Below are 21,581 nucleotides of genomic sequence, written 5' to 3' on the forward strand. Positions count from 1 at the left end.
CCGGCCCACGCCGCGCCCCGCCCCTTTCCCTGCAGGCCTGTGCTGCGGGGCGCCGCCGGAGGCCCCGGGGACCGCCTCCTGGGACCCGGCCGAGGGCCGGGCTTCGGGCCGGGACGCGGTACTCCGGCGGACTGTAGAAAGTGCCAGAGTTGAGGTCGTGAGAAAAGGAACCGCGGGAGCCAGCCCGAGGCCAGGCCCTCGGTGCCAGCCCGTGCGCATCTCTGAGTTGCCCTTTGATGAAGCTCTCCCCAGTTCAGTCAGCAGCCGAAGGACACCGTATATATGACTGGCGCCATGCGAGGCACTGGGGATTCCTTAGGTAGCTTCCCAGTTTTCAGAATTAAACTTGGGAAACGTATGTAAACAAATGAGTGCACCTGCGGTATATCTCTTAATCATATATGTATAAACTGTTCAAGGAGTAGTTACTGGGAAGCCTTTAGAAGAGAAAGTGACATCTGAATTATACTTCTTGGCGAGGATAAAGTGTAGAAGAGCTTTTCAGGCAGAAGAAACACTTGCAGTGCTACTGAGCAATGACGGGATATAATGTGAAAAAGATGTGGGGGTGGAGGAACTCCTCTGCATAGAATGGGGTTTGAGGCTGGGAACATGCTAATTTACCATTAGTTGGTCCAGAGAGTGAAATGTTTCATTCTAGTGGGAATGGATCGTTCTTTGAAGTTTCGAGCAAGAAATTGATATGGTCAGATTTGCATGCAGAACGTTTATAGGGAAGGAACTTTTCTTTCTTTCATTTTGGTGGTGTTACTGGGGATTGGACCCAAAGGCATTCTTCTCCCGAGCTACACCCCCCAGCCTTATTTTATTTTATTTTTTTTGAAACAGAGTCTCACTAGGTTGCTGAAAGTCTTACTAAGTTGTTGAGGCTGTCCTCAAACCTGTGATCTTTCTGTCTCAACCTCCTAAGTACTGGGAGTATAGGTTTGTGCCACTATGCCCAATTAGTATAGGTACTCTTATTGGAGATTTTTTTGAAAGGCTAAAGGGATCAACTTGGGGAGCGGTGATAAAATTCTGAAATATAATTATGGTGGTGTTACTGGAATGAGGCAGGTACTATATTAATGAGATAATGGTGTCAAGACTCCATAATGAATTGTATGTTGAGGAATAAAGAGATACTAAATCTTATTCTTAGGTTTTAGTCCTTTGAAGAAGAATAATGCCTAATCAAAAATAAAACTTTAACGTTAGAGTATATTACAGATTCATTTTCTGTACGTGTCTAGTTGAAGTCTAATGGGATAGGCACATAGAACTGTCCAGGAGAACGATTTGGAAATGCAAATCTGGAGATCAGCCTAAACATGGTGGGTAGAGGTTTAAGTTCTCAGTAGAGAAGTATAAGCTACAGAAATAGCTGGCATCAAGAAGGGAGTATTGAAAAACAACTAAGGGGGGGGTGAGTATTGTTGCATTTCATTGGAGCTACCACTGGTTAGTATAGGAGCAGAAGTAGAGGAAGGAGATAAAAGTATGGGTTAGCTTCATGTTTCAAGCAACCAGAAAGAATCATATTTCAAGGCAAGAGTATTTTCAAGTGTCCAGTGGATCAGTTCATGCAAAGTACCTAAATAATAATATGGAAGAAAAAAAAAAAAGACCACTTCTTTCTCTTCTTTCTTTCTTGTACTGGGGATTGAACTCAGGGGCATTCTACCTCTGAGCTATACCCCAGCCTCATTTTTTATTTAAAACAGGGTCTCACTAAGTTGCAGAAGGCCTCACAAGTAGCTGAGGCTGGCCACAAACCTGTGATCGTCCTGTCTCAGCATCCCAAGTACTGAGATTACAAGCACTACCATACCCAGCTGTATTTCTTTTTTAAGAGGTCATTGGTGGCATTTTAGGAAGCAGTTTTTGCAGTGGTGAGGTAATGATATCTGGAGTATTTTAGGCCTCATCTGGTTTGATGTTAAATGGGAGCGAGCAAAGGGTACATGCAGGATTTTACAAATTAAATGGTCAGGCTTATTCATGCTTATAGAGTACATATGAGGCACTATTCTAAGCTCTTTTAAACAATTAATTTAGTTGGTCGCAGTGTAGGACCAAAGCGGGGCCATGACAGGCTTCATCCATACAGCAAACACGCTAGGCCTGAGTTTCAGTTTCCCAGGAATACAACTAACAGTTAAGTGCCAGTTTTGGCACCTGGGTCAGGATGAAAAACTCCCAACCAACCTCAAGAGGCATGAACCAAATGGGAGGCACCAAGTATCCTTTCCAGTTGCTTGTGATAACAGCAGCAAAGATTCCTTTTGGTTTAAAGATAACTCCTTTGTAAATCACAGCCTGAATGACTGAAATGTAAATCACAGTCCACCCGAATGACTGAAATGTACAAAACTGCCTTGGAACAAAGACTTGAGGTCCTTGTCAAAACTCCACTGCATTGGAGGATCTGGACCCTAGCTGGAGCTAGTTCCCCAATAACCTCCCCCTACCTTCCTGCCTTTGCATTATTGTGTGTTGGTGATCTCTCTCCCCCTGAGATCCTGGGCTTTGGGTATAACAGCAGTGGCACACACCTGTAATCCAGGGTGTACTTAGGAACCTGAGACAGGAGGATTGAAGATTATAGGCCACTGTGCAGTAACTTAGGGAGACCCTGTTCAAAATGAAAAACATTTTTTTAAAGGGCTGGGAATATAGCTCGATGGTAGAATGCCCCCGGGTTCAACCCCCAGTACCACAAAATGAATAAACAAATAAATTTAACTTTTTCATAACCGCCTTTTGAAGTAATTTATCATTAGCAGGTAGGAAAACTAAAGCAGACTGGTGAAGTAACCTTATGCAGGTCACATAGCTAGTAACTGGTTTAGGAGTGTTTAATTCATGGAAAATATGGCTCAATGTTTTATGTTTTTATTGTGCTATGCAGTAAAAATATAGGTGTCAAAGAAATAGGAAAATTCTAAGCAAAGATGGGCTTAGTGATTAAAAAAAAGAAAAAGGAGAGTCTTGGAAAAAAGAGACCCAGGTTGAGAAGATAAATAATGAACTTATGTTTGTGTTATATATTTGTTTTTATTTCTTCCTGTCTTAAGTCCTCTTCCATTCTATGTCAACTTGGGTCTATCTCTTGCAGTCTTGTGCTTTATCATTCACCAGTTATAATCAGATTCTTCTGTACCTTCAGACCTAAATCTAGCCAGCTAATAAAATCTTCATCTTGACGTCATACAGTTTCTTCTCATTCAACATTGAGTCAAAACTCATGACCATCCCCTCCAGTATTCTCTAGCTTATTTAATGACAATCAAAGATACCCAGTTACAGCTGGGCGAAGTAGTGCACACGTGTAATCCCTGCGCTTGGGAGGCGGAGACAGGAGGATCACGCAGGTTCGAAGCCTGCTGTGCTGGCTTAAGAGACTCTGTTTCCAAAAATAAAATAAGTCTGGGAGTGTAGCTCAGAGGTAGAAGGGCTTCCGGGAACCCCAGTACCACCTAAATAAATAAATAAATAAATGAAAACTTTTAAAATCTGTTGTTCTAAGATAATTGTGGAAGAACTATGTAGTAAGCATAAACAAACTGGTCTTCAGTGATAATATTCATCTCATGTTGATTTTTTTTTCTATGTGTGTGGTACTGGGGGTGGAACCCAGGGGCTTTCTACCTACAGGCTATACTCCCAGACCTATACTTTATTTGGAAATAGGGTCTCACTAAGTTGCTGAGAGCCTCACTCAGTAGCTGAGGCTGGCTTCAAACCTGTGCAATCCTCCTGTCTCAACCTCCCAAGCGCGGAGATTACAAGCTTGTATCGCCACACCCAGCTTGTATTATGTTGATATTTGAGAAATGGTCATTGGCAGTATTTAGATTTACTCTCAGTAACCCAAGCAGTACAGGATAGTGGTTGAACAATGGTAATTACAGCTAAAATTGAGAGAGAAGATAAAAGAATCATTCTGAGGAAAAAATGTGGCAACTAACTTGTTATTTTACTCAAGAAATTCTTTAACTTTTTTCAGTTACAAGGAACTCTGCTATAATCTAGAATTTTATGAGTGTTTTTATGAGTATTATGAGTAATTTTTCTATACTATGAAGTTACTTACAGTTGGAGATTCTGAAATCAAATATACTCACATTTATTCTCTAACTGGCATTCAGTTTCGGTTTACAAAAGTAAATATACAAAAGATGGAAAACAGCGAAGTTAGAGGAGAAAAGAAGGTATAACAAGGAAAAAGGCATAATATGCTATCAGGAACATGACTAATACGTAATGGTTTGCTGTTGAAGTCCTCTATGCTTGATGCCAAGTTGGTGTTAAATTGTAGTTTTTGTTTTTAAAAATATACTTTTATTGAAATATAACTAAAACTACAAGAATATACAGTTATAAGGGTATAGCTCAGTAGAATTTGTTTGCATTTGTGATACCCATCATGAGGAAAGAAATATAAACAGTTTTCTAGTTAAACTGTTATCTTTATAGCCAGGAGTAGAAGCTGACATAGCAGGATTGCAAATTCCAGGACAGCCTCAGCAACTTAGACCCTTTTTCAAAATAAAAATGGCAGAGGTCTACCTCAGAGGTAGAATGTCCCTAAGTTCAATCCCCAGTATAAAATGTAAATAAATGAACCCCAGCATTTGGGAGGCTGAGACAGGAGGATCACAGTTTGTGGACAGCCTCAGTTACTACTTAATGAGGCCCTTTGCAACTCAGTGAGACCTTCTATCAAAATAAAGAATAAAAAATAGGGCTGGGGGCATAGCTCGGAGGTAGAATGCCCCTGGGTTCCATCACCAGTACCGCAAAAATAAATAAATAAACTGAAATATAGGTATGTGTGTACATATATATACATATACATACGATAATATATTATCCTTAAGATAAAAGTGCACTACCATAGTTGTTTCATAAATGGATTTTGACATCTACTCTGGTTTGTTTCATAAATATGCAGCTTGGGCTCTAGTACTTAACACTTCCCACTTCTATTACTTTTAGCAAGATATTGGGTATAATAATAATGCCTTGCATAGCCAGGTATGGTGGCAAACAATTATAATCCCAGCATTTGGGAGGCTGAGACAGGGGGATCATGGTTTGTGGCCAGCCTCAGTGATTTAGTGAGTTCCTTTGGAACTCAATGAGACCCTATTTCAAAATACAGAATAAAAGTTAGGACTGGGGGTGTAGCTCGGAGGTAGAATGTCCCTGGGTTCCATGTACAGTATTGAAGAAAAAAAAAAAAAAACCTTACCTGTAGACATTTTCAGGATTAAAGGGTGAATTTAGGCAAAGCATTTAGAGCTATACTTAGAATGTAACAAGGACTCAAAAATTATTCTTTCTTTTATTTTAAAAAATTAAGGGCATGGTGCTTGTAACCCAGTACTTTGGAGGCTGAGATAGGAGGATCACAGGTTCTAGATCAGCCTTTGCTACTTTAGTGAGGCCCTCTGCAGCTTAGTGAGACCCTGTTTCAAAATTTAAAAATAAAGCCGACGTGGTGGCGCATGCTTGTAATCCCAGCATTCGGGAGGCTGAGACAGGAGGATCGCAGTTCGCAGCCAGCCTCAGCTACTGAGTGAGGCTCTTTGCAACTCAGTGAGACCTTGTTTCAAAATAAAGAATAAAAATTAGGGTTGGGGGTATAGCTTGGAAGTAGAATGCCCCTGGTTTGCAACCCAGTACTGCAAAGTAATAATAATGATAATAACAATAAAGCCATAAGGAGGCATATTTTTATATTACCCTATGTGTGTGTGTGTGTGTGTGTGTGTGTGTGCCCTGCATATGCTAAGTATACATGCTACTACTGAGCTACACTCCAGCCCTATATTACGTTGTGTGTATGAGATATTGAGGATTAAACTGAGGGACTCTACCTATGAGCTATGCTCCCAGTTCTTCATATTTTTTATTTTGTGTATTTGTGTGTGTGGTACTGGGGATGGAACTCAAGGGTGTTATACCTCTGGGTTACACAGCCCTATATTGTTATTTTAAAACAGAGTCTTGCTAGGTTGCTGAAAGCCTTGCTAAGTTGCAAAGGCAGGCTTTGAACCTGCAGTCCTCCTGTATCAGCCTCCCAAGTACTGGAATTACAGGTGTGTGTCACCATACCCTCCTTGTTTCTTATTTTGAAACAGGGTTTTGATAAGGTGCTAAGGGTCTTAATAAATTACTGAGGCTGGTCTCCTACTTGGGACCCTCCCGCCTCAGACTTCCAAGTACTGGTATTATAGGCACATGCCACCATGCCTGGCCCTTTTTTACTTAAAATAAATAAATAAAGGTCTCAGGTGGGTATGGTGGTGCACACTTGTAATCCCAGTACTTGAGAGGCTGGAAAGGAGGATTGCAGATTTGAGGACAACTTGAACAAATAGTGAGGCTCTCATCAACCTAGAGAGACTTTTTTTTTTAAATAAAAATGAAAAATAGGGCTGGAGGTGTAGCTCAGAGAATGCCTCTGGGTTCAATCCCCAGTAAAACACACACACACACACACACACACACACACACACACACACACTTTAAGATTTGGTTTCATTTGATCTAAACTATTGTGGAATACAACCCTAGAAAAAATGGTTTCCCTAGAGTATCTGTGCTATTCATTATATTGAAGATCTCCCTTTTGTAACTCTATAATAACATCCTAGAAAACATTAAGAATTCATGTTCCAGCTGGGTGGTGGTGGTGCATACCTGTAACCCCCGTATTTGTGAGGCTGAGACAGGAGGATTACAGGTTCAAGGACAGCCTCAGCAAGTAGTGAGACTCATCAACCTAGTGAAACTTTGTTTCCAAATAAATAAAATGAGGCTGGAGGTTTAATACTAAGGTAGAATGCCTCTGGGTTTCATCCCCAGTACCACACAAAAGGGAAAAAAAGAATTCATTATTCTGCTGGTCTTTGTTTAATAAGCTGTGTAAAGTATAATAAATGGTCCTAACAATCTATTGGAAAGAGAAACTATGACTAAAAACACGTAAGGGATAAACTATGTTCCCTGGGAATAACAGTTTATCAAAAAGAAACAAGCGAACAGAATGACATATTTGGAAAAACTTCCTAAAATAAACAGAATAATTTTTCTTTGGATTCTTGGACTTCAGCAGACAGATCAAAGCAAGTATGTTCCTGTGATACCTATTTGATTGCTCCTGGTGGTAAGTTTCTAGAGAACTGATGGCTAGAAAGGAAAAGAAAACACAGTATCGCTTCTCATCTTTACCAAGAAAAAATTGTCCCTCAGGATAGCTGTCTAAAGCATTGTGAGTACAGTCAAACTATAGGCGGAAATGGTATTTATTTTGGGGTGCAAGGAGAAAAATACTGACTTGAGGGTGTCATGGTTGGCTGTAATGCATTCAAGACCAGCTGAACTCTAAAAAAAGAATGGCGTTTTTGCAACTTCTGATTTTCAGTTGAAACAGTCACCATTCCAATTCTAGAATGAATATTTTAAGCAACTGCAATTGCTAAAACTAATGATAATACAGTTTTGCTGATTCAGATTACTGATGTAGCCCCTATGTAATCTAGATTTTTCTTTACATTTAATACCGTTTTTCTCTATTAGTACATTTGCTTTTCTATATCCCCTCTTTTATATTGCAGTTTTTAATCTTTATTGTGATTATAAGTCATGCATTCATGGAGGGTAAAAACATACACATATACCTTGTTTTTTGTTAATGTACCTGTGGTACACCAGCTCCTCTCTCCAACATTTGCTGAACTCCCTGGTTTAGAATCTTTTCTTTTTTTTTCTTTGTGGTACTGAGGGTTAAACTCAGGGACATTCTACCTCTGAGCTACACTCCCAGCCCTGTTTAATTTATTTGGGAAAGAATCTCACTGAGTTGCTGAGGGACCATTACTGAGTTGTTGAGGATCCACAAACCTTTGATCCTCGTATCTTAGCCTCCCAAGTACTGGGATCTAGAATCTTTATACATTCATTTTTCATTCTCTATATCCAGTTGCTTACCACATTCTTTGAGATATCTCCTACTAGCTTCCCTTGTTCCTTATTCCCATTTTATTCCTTTCTAAGCCCTTGTGGCTCAGAACTGTTATGCCTCAGCGGACATCAGACTGATCTTTCTAATGTGCTTTCTTACTACTATCACATTAATCCTGTTGGTTTGACTAATGTAAACTGAGCACCTGCTGTGTCTGTACAGTATTAGGTGATGGGAATACATACCAGTTTGAAGCGAGGAGGGTTTGGTCAGTAATTGGAGAAGCATTGTGGCTGCAATTAGTAAGCTTTGAAGTGAAGGGAAAGAATATTTTGTTTTAGAAGATGTGATGAGCCGGGCGTGGTGGCACACGCTTGTAATCCCAACATTAGGGAGCCTGAGACTGGAGGAGCGCAGTTCGTGGACAGCCTCAGCTACTTAGTGAGGCCCTCTGCAACTCAGTGAGACCCTGTCTCAAAAAGAATAAAAAATGGGGCAGGGGGTGTAGCTTAGAGGTCAAATGCCCCTGGGTTGCATCCTCAGAACTGCAAAAAAATAAAATAAAATAAAATAAAATAGTGTCTCCTAGTATTACCCCTATTAAATTAGACAGAAAGGCTTCCCTCTAAGCCCATAAAACTTGGGAGTTTGAAGGGGAAGGATGTATTGAATGAAATGTTTTAGTGTTATAGAAGCACATTGTGGGCCCTAGACACAACACTTAAAAGTGGGTCAGGGAAGAGTCTCTTAGAGAAAATAAAGGAGTCAGAATTGGCTAGAGTGTAGGGTTAAAACTAAGGAAATAAATGTGTTAAGGCCTAGAGAGGCAGAGTGACATTATGTATCAGGCACTGAGGAATAAAATGTAAAGCCTGGACTGTTATCAGGAGCTGATATTCCATGAACTTTTGTAAATGAGAATTACAAAGGCTTTGATTACAAACATTGGGCTGGAAAGTCCAGATATGGCCAGCACAAGCTAGTTTTCTCAGTCCCAAATAAAGTAGTGATAAATACACAAAATTAAAGGTGAATTTCCTGATACATTGAAATTAAAGAACTGTTTCTCAAGGATAGAAGTGAGCATGGTGGCACACCCTTGTAATCTTAGTACTTAGGAGACTGAGTCAGGAGGATGGAAGGTTCTCTGACAGCCTCATCAACTTACTCTCAGCAACCTAGTGAGACAGTTTCAAAATAAAAACTGAGCCGAATATGGTGGCTGACATTTGTAATTTCAGTACTTCAGAGGCTGAGAAGGGAGGATCACAGGTTCATAGCCAGCCTCAGCTAGTTAGTTAGTGGGGCCCTCCACAACTTAGTAAGACTGTTTCCAAATTAAGAATATAATGGGGCTGGGGGTATAGCTTAAAGGCAGAATGCCCCGGGCTCAATCCCCAGTACCACACACACACACAAAATAATATAAATAAATAATAAAAATGAAAAAATGAGTATATCTCAGAAGTAGGATGCCCCTGGGCTCAATCCCCAGTACCACACACACATGCATGCATGTGCGCGCGCGCACGCACGCACGCGCGCGCACACACACACACACACTAATATAAATGAATAAATATATAATGAAAATGAAAAATGAGTGTATCAGAAGTAAATGCCCCTGGGTTCAATCCCCAGCACCACAGACAAAACAAAGATAGACTGACATATGCTCTGATCTTCTAGATTGGTAGTATATAAAAAGAGATGGCCACTATGTTATCATTACAGTAATTAGTATTCTGGGATTATCATTCGGTGTGGCTCAGTCATCCTTCCCCTCTAGAGAAACCCATAGGAAGCCAACTTATGAGAAAATCTAGACTCATGAACCTGAACATGGAGCTTTATCCAAAAGAACTGCCATATGGACAAGTGAGTGTTTTGGTTTGTTTTTTAACAGTAATAAGGATCAAACCTAGGTCTTCACACATGTGAGGCAAATGCTGTACCACCAAGCCACAGCCCCAGTCCTATGTAAAGTTTAAGGGTATACTCCAGCTTAATCTTTATCCAGGAGACAATGGGACATCATGGAAGGATTTTACATGAGGGTGGGATATAATCATTTGTATATTTGAAAGATGACATGTGTTATATAAGTTAAAGGGAATAGAAGGTAGAAGCCAAGGGAACCATTTATAAATTAGTTCTAGTACTCTATGTGATAAGTAATGATGGATAAATAGGGTTTAAAAAAAAAAGAATAAGCTAGGTATGGTGGTAAATGCCAGTAATCCCAGTACTTGGGAGGCTGAAACAGGAGGATTGCAGGTTTGAAGCCAGTCTCAGCTACTTAGTGAGACTCCGTTTCAAAATAAAAATCATACAGGGCTGGGGGTAGCTTGGAGGTAGAATGCCCCTGAGTTCAATCCCCAGCTCTCCACACAAAAAAAGAGAATCTAGCAGAGATTGATTAGGTCTACTTTACTCCTCTTCAGATTCCTATGAAGTAGTTCATCTGGCTTTTCTATACCAAGTATTTTTTTTATTTTTCTGTATCAAGAAATGTACCATAAATCAGAATTTAGATTTGTCCACAATATACCAGATAAAGAGTAGTGCCACTGACACTCATCATTGTCCCTTTAAATCACACACACACACACACACACACACACACACACACACACACACTGAGGGTAGCAGTTTTGAGGTCATCTTAGCAAGTTAGCAAGAGCTTATTTCAAAATAAAAAGGTCTGGAGGTATAGCTTAAAGGTAGAATGCCCCTGGGTTCAATGTCTGTGCTAAATAAAATGCAAAGGAAATGAATATTTTGTCTTAGAAGATGCAGGTTAGCTAGGCATGGTGAATTTGCCTGTAATTCCAGAACTTGAGAGACTGAGACATGAAGATCACAGGTTTGAGGACAGCCTCAGCAACTTGGCAAGACTCTTGGCAACCTGGTGACACTGTATTAAAGCAAAAAATGAATAGAATGCCCCTGGGTTCAATCTCTGTGCTAAATAAAATGCAAAGGAAATGAATATTTTGTCTTAGAAGATGCAGGTTAGCTAGGCATGGTGAATTTGCCTGTAATTCCAGAACTTGAGAGGCTGAGACATGAAGATCACAGGTTTGAGGACAGCCTCAGCAACTTGGCAAGATTCTTGGCAACCTGGTGACACTGTATTAAAGCAAAAAATGAATGGAAGCCAGGTGTGGTGGCACTCATTAATCCCAGCATTCAGGAGGCTGAAATGGGAGGATTAAGATTTGCGGACAGCCTCAGCTTCTTCTTAGTATGCCCTCTTTCAAAATAAAGAATAAAAAAAATAGGGCTGGGGGTGTAGCTCGGAGGTAGAATGCCCCTGGGTTCCATCCCCAATACCATGGGGGAAAAAAGAGGAAAAAAAAAAAGAATGGAATCAGAGTGTGGGTATAAGTTGGTGATAAAACACCTCTGGGTTCAATTCCTTGTACCACACACACAACAGCAACAGCAGCAGGTTCAGTTTCAAGCAAAGGAAATTAATTATTTCAATTTTACTTGTGTTGGATCATTTTAGTTTGTTTTTAAAACTGATAGAATTCTCATTTGAGAAGTGAATAAATATTCTTGGAATAAGGCAAGCACTGTTCTTACATTAAGTATCTTAAAATGTTGAGTGAATGCCTATTTATGTTTATACACATATGGCTATTTAGGTGTAACTGACACTTGATGTTGATAAGAGAGTCATTTTTAACAGCCTTTGAAAGCTGTTACAGCAGCCTCCTCTTTCAAGGAAAATTTCATACAGATACATGCAAAACAGATTTGACAACAAATTGGTTTTGGAAGGTAAATCCAGGCTTCTTAATTGTTTGAACTTCCTTAAATTCAACCTTTTTACATTTCTGTTCTTTAGGTCTGCCAAAATGTCTGAAAGATCAGATCTCCTTCACTTCAAGTTTGAAAATTATGGAGATTCAATGTTACAAAAAATGAACAAATTAAGAGAAGAGAATAAATTTTGTGATGTTACAGTTCTCATAGATGATATTGAGGTACAGGGGCATAAAATTGTGTTTGCTGCAGGTTCCCCCTTTTTAAGAGACCAGTTTTTACTGAATGATTCCAGAGAGGTGAAAATCTCGATATTACAGAGTTCTGAAGTGGGCAAACAATTGCTCTTATCCTGTTATAGTGGTGTGCTGGAATTCCCTGAGATGGAACTGGTAAATTACTTGACTGCTGCGAGTTTTCTTCAGATGAGCCACATTGTAGAACGGTGCACACAGGCCCTGTGGAAGTTTATAAAGCCAAAACAACCAATGGATAGTAAAGAGGGATGTGAACCGCAGAGTGCTTCTCCCCAGTCAAAAGAACAGCAGGGCGATGCCAGAGGCTCCCCAAAGCAGGACTCACCTTGTATTCATCCATCTGAAGACAGTATGGATATGGAGGACAGTGATATTCAGATTGTTAAGGTAGAGTCTATTGGGGATGTATCAGAGGTTAGAAGTAAAAAAGATCAGAACCAGTTTATTTCTTCTGAACCCACTGCTTTACACTCATCAGAGCCCCAGCACTCACTGATAAATTCAACTGTGGAAAACAGAGTAAGTGAAATAGAACAAAACCATCTCCACAATTATGCCCTCTCTTATACAGGCAGTGATAACATCATCATGACCTCAAAAGATGTCTTTGGGCCTAATATTCGAGGTGTAGACAAAGGCCTACAGTGGCATCACCAATGCCCAAAGTGTACCAGGGTGTTTCGTCACCTGGAGAACTACGCCAACCATTTAAAAATGCACAAACTCTTTATGTGTCTACTCTGCGGCAAGACTTTTACTCAGAAAGGCAACCTTCATCGACACATGCGTGTACATGCCGGAATTAAACCTTTCCAGTGTAAAATCTGTGGAAAAACCTTTTCTCAGAAGTGTTCCTTACAGGATCATCTTAACCTTCACAGTGGAGATAAGCCCCATAAATGTAACTATTGTGACATGGTTTTTGCACATAAACCAGTTTTGAGGAAACACCTTAAACAGCTGCATGGCAAAAACAGCTTTGATAATGCCAATGAGAGAAATGTGCAAGACCTCACAGTGGATTTTGATTCTTTTGCATGTACAACAGTCACAGACTCTAAAGGGTGTCAGCCACAGCCTGATGCACCACAGGTCCTGGATGCAGGTAAACTGGCCCAAGCTGTCCTGAACTTGAGGAGTGATAGTACTTGTGTGAATTGAGTAGGGACATAATGCTCACAGCTAGCAGTGACTGAAAATGTGGCATTAGTCTGAATCTTTTTAGGAGTGATTTTGGTAGTCTGACCTCTTCAAAGCCTCTGTGCAGGTGAAAAGGGGTGAGTTACAGCACTAACTGACCAGGCAACTTACCACTTGGGTGGTTTCGCCTTCCTTTTGCCCTTTCTCAGTTTCTATTTTTTGAGTTATTTATCCTGTGATGTCTTTCCTTTCCCAAGGAATAATTCCATTTGTCTACCTGGTGTTGACTTATGTCTTATGCTGACAAGGCACATTTTGAAGGTACCAAATAATATCACCTATTCTCTGCTACTAGATGCAATGCTAGGAGAAGTGAGTAATTTTCTCTGGCAAAAAAATTAGGCTGAGATATAAAGTGATACTGCTGACGACCTAAATATGTGATAGAACTTTTTGGTTGCCTGTTGATAATTCATCCGTGTGTGATAAATGAATGTTTCTGCTTCCTACCATTTGTACTTGTCTTGGAGCTGGCTATAAAGAAGTATGTTAGTTTGTTCTATACCCCTTAAATACTATCATAGCACAACTTCATCTCATTGAATTGTTAGCATAGACTGGAGTACAGTCTTTTTAACAACACTGGCAGACAAATAGATCTCTATGATTAACAAAGAGTATAAGTACAATTAATATTACAGCACTTACATGGGAGATTTTTCCAGGTAGCATATGCCAGCAAGAAGCCAGATACTTAATGTATAACTTAATGATGCTTTTGAAATCAAGATTGATTCGTGCATACTTAAAATGTGCTAAAGAAAAGGACTGTGGGAAATGTCTGAAATTTGTATCAGTGTGTCATCAGAAAGGTGAGTTTGGCCATCAGAGTTTGGTATAGTACCTCAATTTTTAATTTTCCTTGTTTTATGTATTTTTATCCTTAAAAAGATTAAGTGGACAGAGAAGTATCAGATTTTTTGCATTCAGATATCCTCTTAAATACACTGGATGATCTTACTTTGCTAACTTTGATAGATTGATTATACAAAGCTGATCTTCCAGTATGAAAAAATAAAGCAACTGTTTCTCCTAAAGCACATTTCAGACATAAAACTTTATGTATTATTTGTTTGAGACCAATGAATTAGATTTAGGTAATAGGAGTATTAGACTACTTAGAGAACCATAAGAAATCATTTACCCCACCTCTTTCATTTTAAGTTGGGGCATCCAAAGCCCAAGAGGTGGCCCGACCAAGATTGGCCAAAGTAGATAAGTGAATAATATAAACTAATGTCTCTTTCCTTTTCCCCACTATATTTTGGCTTTAAAATATTAGTACATGGTACAGAAAATGCATTAGCAAAGAGCTCCCAGTTTGTGTTTCACCTTTGTGTTGGCCTATTGGCTTTCTGAGACAGCCTGAGTTTTGCCAACAAAATATCACAGAGGGACTTATGTACACTTATGTTATCATTTCTTAAAATTTTTGTGGTGCTGAGAATCAAATGCAGAGCCTCATGCATGGTAGGTAAGCACTTTGACTGCTGAGCTACATCACCAGCCCCTGTTAATTATTTAATTAGATATTCCATTCTTCCAAACCAAGTGACTGACTTGCTGAGTGTTGGTTAGGAAGGGAAATGGCATGTAAGATGAGAAGGATCTAAATGTAAATTTGATTTTGTCCAGAAAAGTGTTTATTTTGTCTCCATCAGGATTTTGTTTTTAATTTGGAGTTAGGAAAATGTATGCACAGGTAATCCAAAAACTAGGTTTCATTCATAAGTTAGGTGGAATTCTTAAATTGTTATAATTTGATATATTTACATGAGTCAAATTTGAGGTATAATTTCTCTTCTGTTTAAATAGTTAAAATGAGAATACAGTTGAATGATAAGACCAATAGGCACCTTATGTCCAGCATTTTTCATGTGGTTTAATGATGCTTTATAGCATTCTAATTTTTATATGATCCAGCCAAAGAGTACCAGTTCTATGCAACAGTAAGACAAATAGTGTTTTTGGTATTTTCTCTGAACATCATTTCACAGAAAAATGTCAAGTTGGAGTGCTTCCTTTATGCATATTCATGCTCTGCTTTTGTTACTAATTTAAAGACTGAAAGGCATGGGTTCAAATAAGATGGGTCTCTTTGGTTGGAGGCTATTTCTGAGTTCATTTCAGTCACAAGAAACTTTTGTTTTTATGCTGGGAATTGAACCCAGGGCCTCATGCATGCTAAACACATGCTTTACCACTGAGCTACGCCCCTAACCTCAGGAAACGTTTATTACTCACCTGCTGTTGCCAGGCATCCCAAGCCAGAATCTGAGGATATGAAGGTAAGATTTGACATGGACCTGCTCTCATGGAGCTTATAGTTTCATGTGATCTTAGGGAGACAAGGTCTCAATTTGATTTTGTACTAGGAATAATAAAACTGCCTTGCTCTTTTTGATCACTTAAAAGCAGGATTCTTACTGTTTTCTTTTAGTAAAACTTTTGTTCTCACTTTTTGCAAGCGCAAGCCACTCAAGTAACTTGCATTCTCCTCCATTTCTTGGTAGGGGAGATGTTCTGTTTCTGTGAGACATTTTCTAATTTTGGTGGGACTTGCCTTTTCTCCTTCTTTGCTTATACATATGCCATAGGTTATATTGCAAAGATGTCAAATTACTGATACCAAGTACATTTTACAGGGGAAGATGACTTTCTAAACTAGTCAGGTTTCCATATAGAAAGAAGAGTTTTAAAACCTTCATCATTCAGTGTTTGTATTTTATCAACAGTATAATTAAGGTGAGGGAGTCTCTCTATTATAGTTTGATTTTTTTTAAAGTACTGTGTCACAGTTATTTATTTATTATTTAATTTTAGAGACAAACTGCAAACTGAAGTGGCTCTGAGGTAAATCAGATGTGGTTCTCATTTGTTTTCATTTGTTTATTAGAAAATCTTACAGGGCAAGGTGACCCTGTCACCACTTTTAAAATATTGTCCTAAACAAATCACCCAGAACATTTTATTTCAGCTCATGAATAGCTGTTTTAAGTCTGTTGTATGTTAGACATACTAAGAACTACCTCTTCACTTATTATGGGGAAGTTTCCTTAATAAAAGTGTGATAACTCAAACTCTGGTGTCAGTGGTATATTTTCTTACCCTCCTCCTGCCTACTTCCTATTTCAATTGCTTGAAATGGAATCCAAAAAGCTTCATTCTTTACATATTAATCAAGTATGCTGAGCTTCCCTTCAGTTAGAATCTGCTAAAGAAGGAGGTAAAGCAACTTTTTTTAGGGGGAGGGCACTGGAGATTGAACCAAGAGACATTCAGACATCTAATCTCTGAGCTACACCTCTATGTATCCATCTGTCTATATCTATCTATAGTTTGTTTTTGAAACAGGGTCTCACTAGATCGCTGAGGCTGGCCTCGAACCCTCTGATCCTTCTGTCTCAGCCTCCCATGTATTGGGATTACAGGCATGCTGCCAACATCCCTGGCTAAAGCTACTTCTTAAAGAATCGGTTCTGTTGGGAATGGTGGCCCATGCTTGTAATCCCAGCATTTGGGAAGGCCTCAGCTACTTAGGCCCTTTGCAACTCAGTGAGCCCCTGTTTCAAGATAAAGAAATACAAAACAGAGCTGGGGATGTAGCTCAGAGGCAGAATGCCCTGGGATCCATCCCAGTACTGCAAATAAATAATAAATAAATGCATCCTTTCATTCTCAAATACTTGGTGCCTACTACGTGTTAGACAACTCCAGTGCAGATGTGACATACCCAGTATTGAAGGCAGGTAACAGGTTCCCAAATGAACCAACTAAGGGGCAATTCAGGATGGCTTGATGGCTATGTGACTTAAGAACAGCATGGGAAGGAGTGCCTATGTGCATGAAGCCCAGAGTTAAATTCTGCCAACCCCTGCCCCCAACCTTTTTGGGCTGGGGATCTGGTTCTGTGGTGGTCTCACCTCTCCGGAGTGAAGCCCTGCCGTCGGCCCAGGCACACGGGGTGGGCGGAGGGCGCGGATAAGGCTACATCCAGAGGTTTGGACCACATCCCGATGGGGTGATGGCCAGAAAATCCTGAATACTGGTGGTCACGGTAGTTTCTCCTTTCCTCTGCTGCTCTGCAAGGGGTAGCTGCCCCCCCAAAAAAGGGCCCTCAGGGGTCCCGGCTTGGTACCCTCATACACCGGCCGTACCCCACTTCACACCCCGTCTCCAAATTCGGGTGTCGGGAGGACTCGCGAGGGCGCCCGCCATACAGGAGCGCGGTGGTGCGGGCGGAGGCCGGGAAGTCCTTCCGGGGCGCCCAGCCTCCCGCCGCGGAGACCGCGGCTGGCCCGGATGTGCTTCCTCCCGGGCGGAGTCCACCTTCCGGCCCGCGGAGACCCGCTCGGCCTTCCAGGTGGGTGAGCGCGCCGCGGAGCTCGCGCGGAGGCCGGCCGGGCGAAGGGCGGCGGGCAGTGGGCAGTGGGAGGGCGCCCGCCGGGGGCCCCTGCCTGGCGCGCCGGAGCTGCCGGGCGACCCGGGACCCAGGCTTGGTCAGCCGGGCTGCGAGCGTCCTGCTGCCCAGGACCCGTGCGCAGAGGAGGCACCCACCGAGCTCAGAGAATTGACTCTGTGGGAGGAGGAGTCACATTTGTCTTATTTGGTCTCGATTTAAAGGAGCCAAATCACTCGCTGGAAAAAAGAACTGGAAACGCCAATGCTATCGATGTGCAAAAGTGTATTACTGGTTTTTTGTCTGGGCAATGGCGAGAAGTTTAATGTGTAAGGAGCTCCGAGGATGAAAAGTCGAATGGAGGAGGTTAAAGCTAAGGCGGTGGTTTTGGCCAAAGAGTGACGGATTTTGAATTCTTTTAAAGACAGAAGAGCCATCCTGGAGGTGGAAGAGAGTGATGGAGGACCTAAAGCAGGAAAAGATATTATAAATATTAATGATGATGATTGTGGTGGAAATCCGGAGGGCAGTGCGGAATACAGGAGAGTGTTATGCCAAGGAGGGTTGTTGGAGGACATTGCAAAAATTTTAGGTGAACAGAATTGAGGACCTGCGACGGTGGGGAGTCGGGAGTACAATTTAGAGTACCGTGTTAAGTGTACTTCTGGTGATTGTACCAGTATTGGGAAATGGCCTAAAAATATATTTGAAAATGGTTTGGTATTAATGTGTTAGTACTGGAAAATGGCTTTGGTATTAATGTATTGGAAAATGAATTTGGTAGTATCAGGAATTGGTTTCAAAAGTAAAAAGCAGGGCCTGGTTACTGCCAGGCACTCGGGTAGCTGTTATAATGCAAGGTACCCTCACTAAAAGCAAATGGATAGAAGATTTGGGACCTAGGGCCTTCACATTCTAAAAACAGGTGTACACAATAAATGGCATCTAGTAAAAAGCTAAGAATTCCCCAAGAAGTGCAGGAAGAGAGTGCAGGTACCATGTGACCCTTGACTTTGTTAATCATTCTGGTCCTAACAAAGAAATCCAGGCTTACACCTGAAGTAAAGCAGGAAGGTTTTTTGGCAAGCTAAAAATCCCTATAATCATAACAAAGAAGGCGCCTGCATGGAGTTAATGGGCAGACTTACACCTAGGTCAGAAGATTCCTTGGCAGGACAAGATGAAGGACTATGTATCTATGAAATGCTGTGGATACAGAAACTTCCAGTGACTTCTTTTCAAGTCACCCTACTATGTCATCCTTTATGGTGTAGTGCTTTACTCTGTCCTATCTTTCCATCTTTGTAATAATAAAATTGTTTACACTTACAGAGTTTGAGCTAGTGTTTTCTATACCTAGCTTAGAACAAGGACCCAGGGCTACATCTCACCTTAACAGCTTTGGAAGCCCAACAGGGCCCCCAAAGCAGTTCCAGCACCATAACAGTGATCACTGTGCTTCTTACTGGGTGTTGAAAATTAAGTGTTCTTAGCTGGGTGTAGTTTCGTAGGCTTGTAATATCAGTACTTGAGAGGCTGAGATAGGAAGGATGGCATGTTCTAGAACAGTTTCAGAAAGTAGTGAGACTCATCAAACTAGAGAGACCCTGTTTCAAAATTTAAAAATGGGACTGGGAGTATAGTTTAGAGATAGAATGCCCCTGGTTCAATTCCCAGTACCAAAAAAAAATTTTTTTTTATTTGTGTATAATTTAGCCAAGAAGACCAACTGTTATCTACAATTCAGCTCAATAGATTCTATAACAAAATTATGAAGAATGTGCCATGAGATAATATAGAAATACATTATAATTTAGTGGCTTTGGGTCAGGCATGCTGGCAGACTCTTGGCTGAGACAGTGGGATCACAGGTTTGAAGACAGCTTCAGCCACATAGTGAGACTCTCAGCTGCCTAATGAAAACCTCTTTCAAAACAACAACTAAAAGGGGCTATGGCTGTAGCTTAGAGGTAGAATGCCCTTGTTTTCCATCCTCATAATCTCTCACACACACAAAAAAAAAAATTTAACAATTTGGGTTTTTCTGTGTGTGTGTGTGTGTGTGTGTGTGTGTGTGTGTGTGTGTGTGTGTGCTGGGGATGGAATCCAGGGCTCTTCTACCTACAGGCCATGCCCCCGCCCCTATTTTATTTGTAAATAGGGTCTCACTGAGTTGCTGAGCGCTTTACTAAGTTGCTGAGGTTGGCTTCAAACCTGGAATCCTTTTGCCTCAGCTTTCCAAGTACTGGGATTACAGACATGTGCCACTAATCCCAGCTAATTTGGGGAAGAGGTTTGAAATGGTGGTATGGGGTTCACTCCACGCAGAGAGTAGAATTTGAGTCTTCTTTGTCCTGACTGAGGTTTGGGATTTTAGGTGTGTGTGTGGGGAAGGTTCTAGCACAGCTGGGCAAAACATTCCCTACTCTTAAGTCAGTGTTTGTGTTTTATTCTGCCTAGATCGTGACCATGGCTGCTGAGTCTGATGTCCTGCACTTCCAGTTTGAACAGCAAGGAGATGTGGTCTTACAGAAGATGAATCTCTTGAGACAGCAGAATTTATTTTGTGATGTGTCGATTTATATTAATGACACTGAGTTTCAGGGACACAAGGTGATACTGGCTGCTTGCTCCACTTTCATGAGAGATCAATTTTTACTCACTCAGTCCAAACATGTCAGAATCACTATTCTGCAGAGTGCAGAAATTGGCAGAAAATTGTTGCTCTCTTGCTATACTGGAGCACTTGAAGTTAAAAGGAAAGAACTTTTGAAATATTTGACTGCTGCGAGTTACCTTCAGATGGTTCACATTGTGGAAAAGTGCACAGAAGCTTTGTCGAAGTATCTGGAAATTGATCTTGCTATGAAAAACAACAACCAGCACACTGACCTATGTCAATCTTCTGATCCAGATGTTAAGAATGAAGAAGACAACTCTGATAAAGACTGTGAGATCATTGAGATTTCAGAAGATAGTCCCGGAAACATAGATTTCCACGTGAAAGAGGAGGGGAACAATGCATTACAGTCTACAGGAGAGAGCTTGACATCAGAAAGAAAGGAAACCAAGTCACCAGAGTTGTCCCCAGTAGATATAGGTTTTAAAGAAAATGAAATCTGTATCCTCCATGTGGAATCTATCAGTACAGCTGGTGCAGAAGATGGGCAGTTTTCACAGCCTTGTACCTCATCAAAAGCAAGCATGTATTTCTCTGAAACACAGCACTCGTTGATCAACTCTACAGTTGAAAGCAGAGTGGCAGAAGTTCCTGGGAATCAAAGTCAGGGCCTATTTTGCGAGAATACTGATGGAAGTCATGAAACCGTGAATGAGGTTCAGAATCTGGAGGAGAGTTACTCACTGAGGCACCAGTGCCCCAGGTGTCCTCGAGGCTTCCTTCACGTTGAAAACTATCTGCGCCATCTCAAGATGCATAAGCTGTTCTTGTGTTTACAGTGTGGCAAAACATTTACACAGAAAAAAAATCTCAACCGGCACATTCGTGGGCACATGGGCATTCGGCCCTTTCAGTGTACTGTGTGCTTGAAGACTTTTACTGCGAAAAGCACACTTCAGGACCACTTGAACATACACAGTGGGGATCGGCCATACAAATGCCACTGTTGTGATATGGATTTCAAGCACAAATCTGCTCTCAAAAAGCACTTGACCTCTGTTCATGGCAGAGGCACTGGGGAGAAACTACCTGGGTCTGATCTCAAAAGCCAAAATCTACTATAATTGGAATCATAGGCTTGTCACGTAAACTTTGTATCATTCTCTTAGGCAAATATTTCTGTAGAAATGCAGTACTTGTAATATTTTAACCGGTACCCCCTGTCCATCTTGATGTTTTATTGTTGGTCTGTCTGCATAGGTTTTTCTTTCTGAAAAGCAACAGAGTTGTGGGAGGCATGATGGGACTCTGTCTTATCTCACATGTTATACACAAGTCCTGGTGGTATACTTACAG

At 40.9% G+C, this 21,581-nt stretch overlaps 2 protein-coding genes across 2 annotated transcripts; both read left to right on the top strand.

The window, feature by feature from the left end:
* Positions 1–466: 466 nt before the first annotated feature.
* Positions 467–13,167, top strand: ZBTB26 (zinc finger and BTB domain containing 26; the record flags this gene model as incomplete). The annotated part of the gene is made up of 2 exons (XM_080708709.1): positions 467–523; positions 11,832–13,167. The coding sequence occupies exon 2, from the start codon at positions 11,842–11,844 to the stop codon at positions 13,165–13,167; it is 1,326 nt and encodes a 441-aa protein (XP_080564835.1). The 5' UTR covers positions 467–523; positions 11,832–11,841.
* A 6,904-nt stretch (positions 13,168–20,071) lies between these two features.
* ZBTB6 (zinc finger and BTB domain containing 6) lies at positions 20,072–21,349 on the top strand (the record flags this gene model as incomplete). Its single annotated transcript, XM_080709065.1, has 1 exon — positions 20,072–21,349. The coding sequence occupies exon 1, from the start codon at positions 20,075–20,077 to the stop codon at positions 21,347–21,349; it is 1,275 nt and encodes a 424-aa protein (XP_080565191.1). The 5' UTR covers positions 20,072–20,074.
* Positions 21,350–21,581: the final 232 nt, after the last annotated feature.

The sequence above is a fragment of the Muscardinus avellanarius genome, assembly GCF_963383645.1.
Source record: "Muscardinus avellanarius genome assembly, chromosome: 13".
NCBI classification, from domain to species: Eukaryota; Metazoa; Chordata; class Mammalia; order Rodentia; family Gliridae; genus Muscardinus; species Muscardinus avellanarius.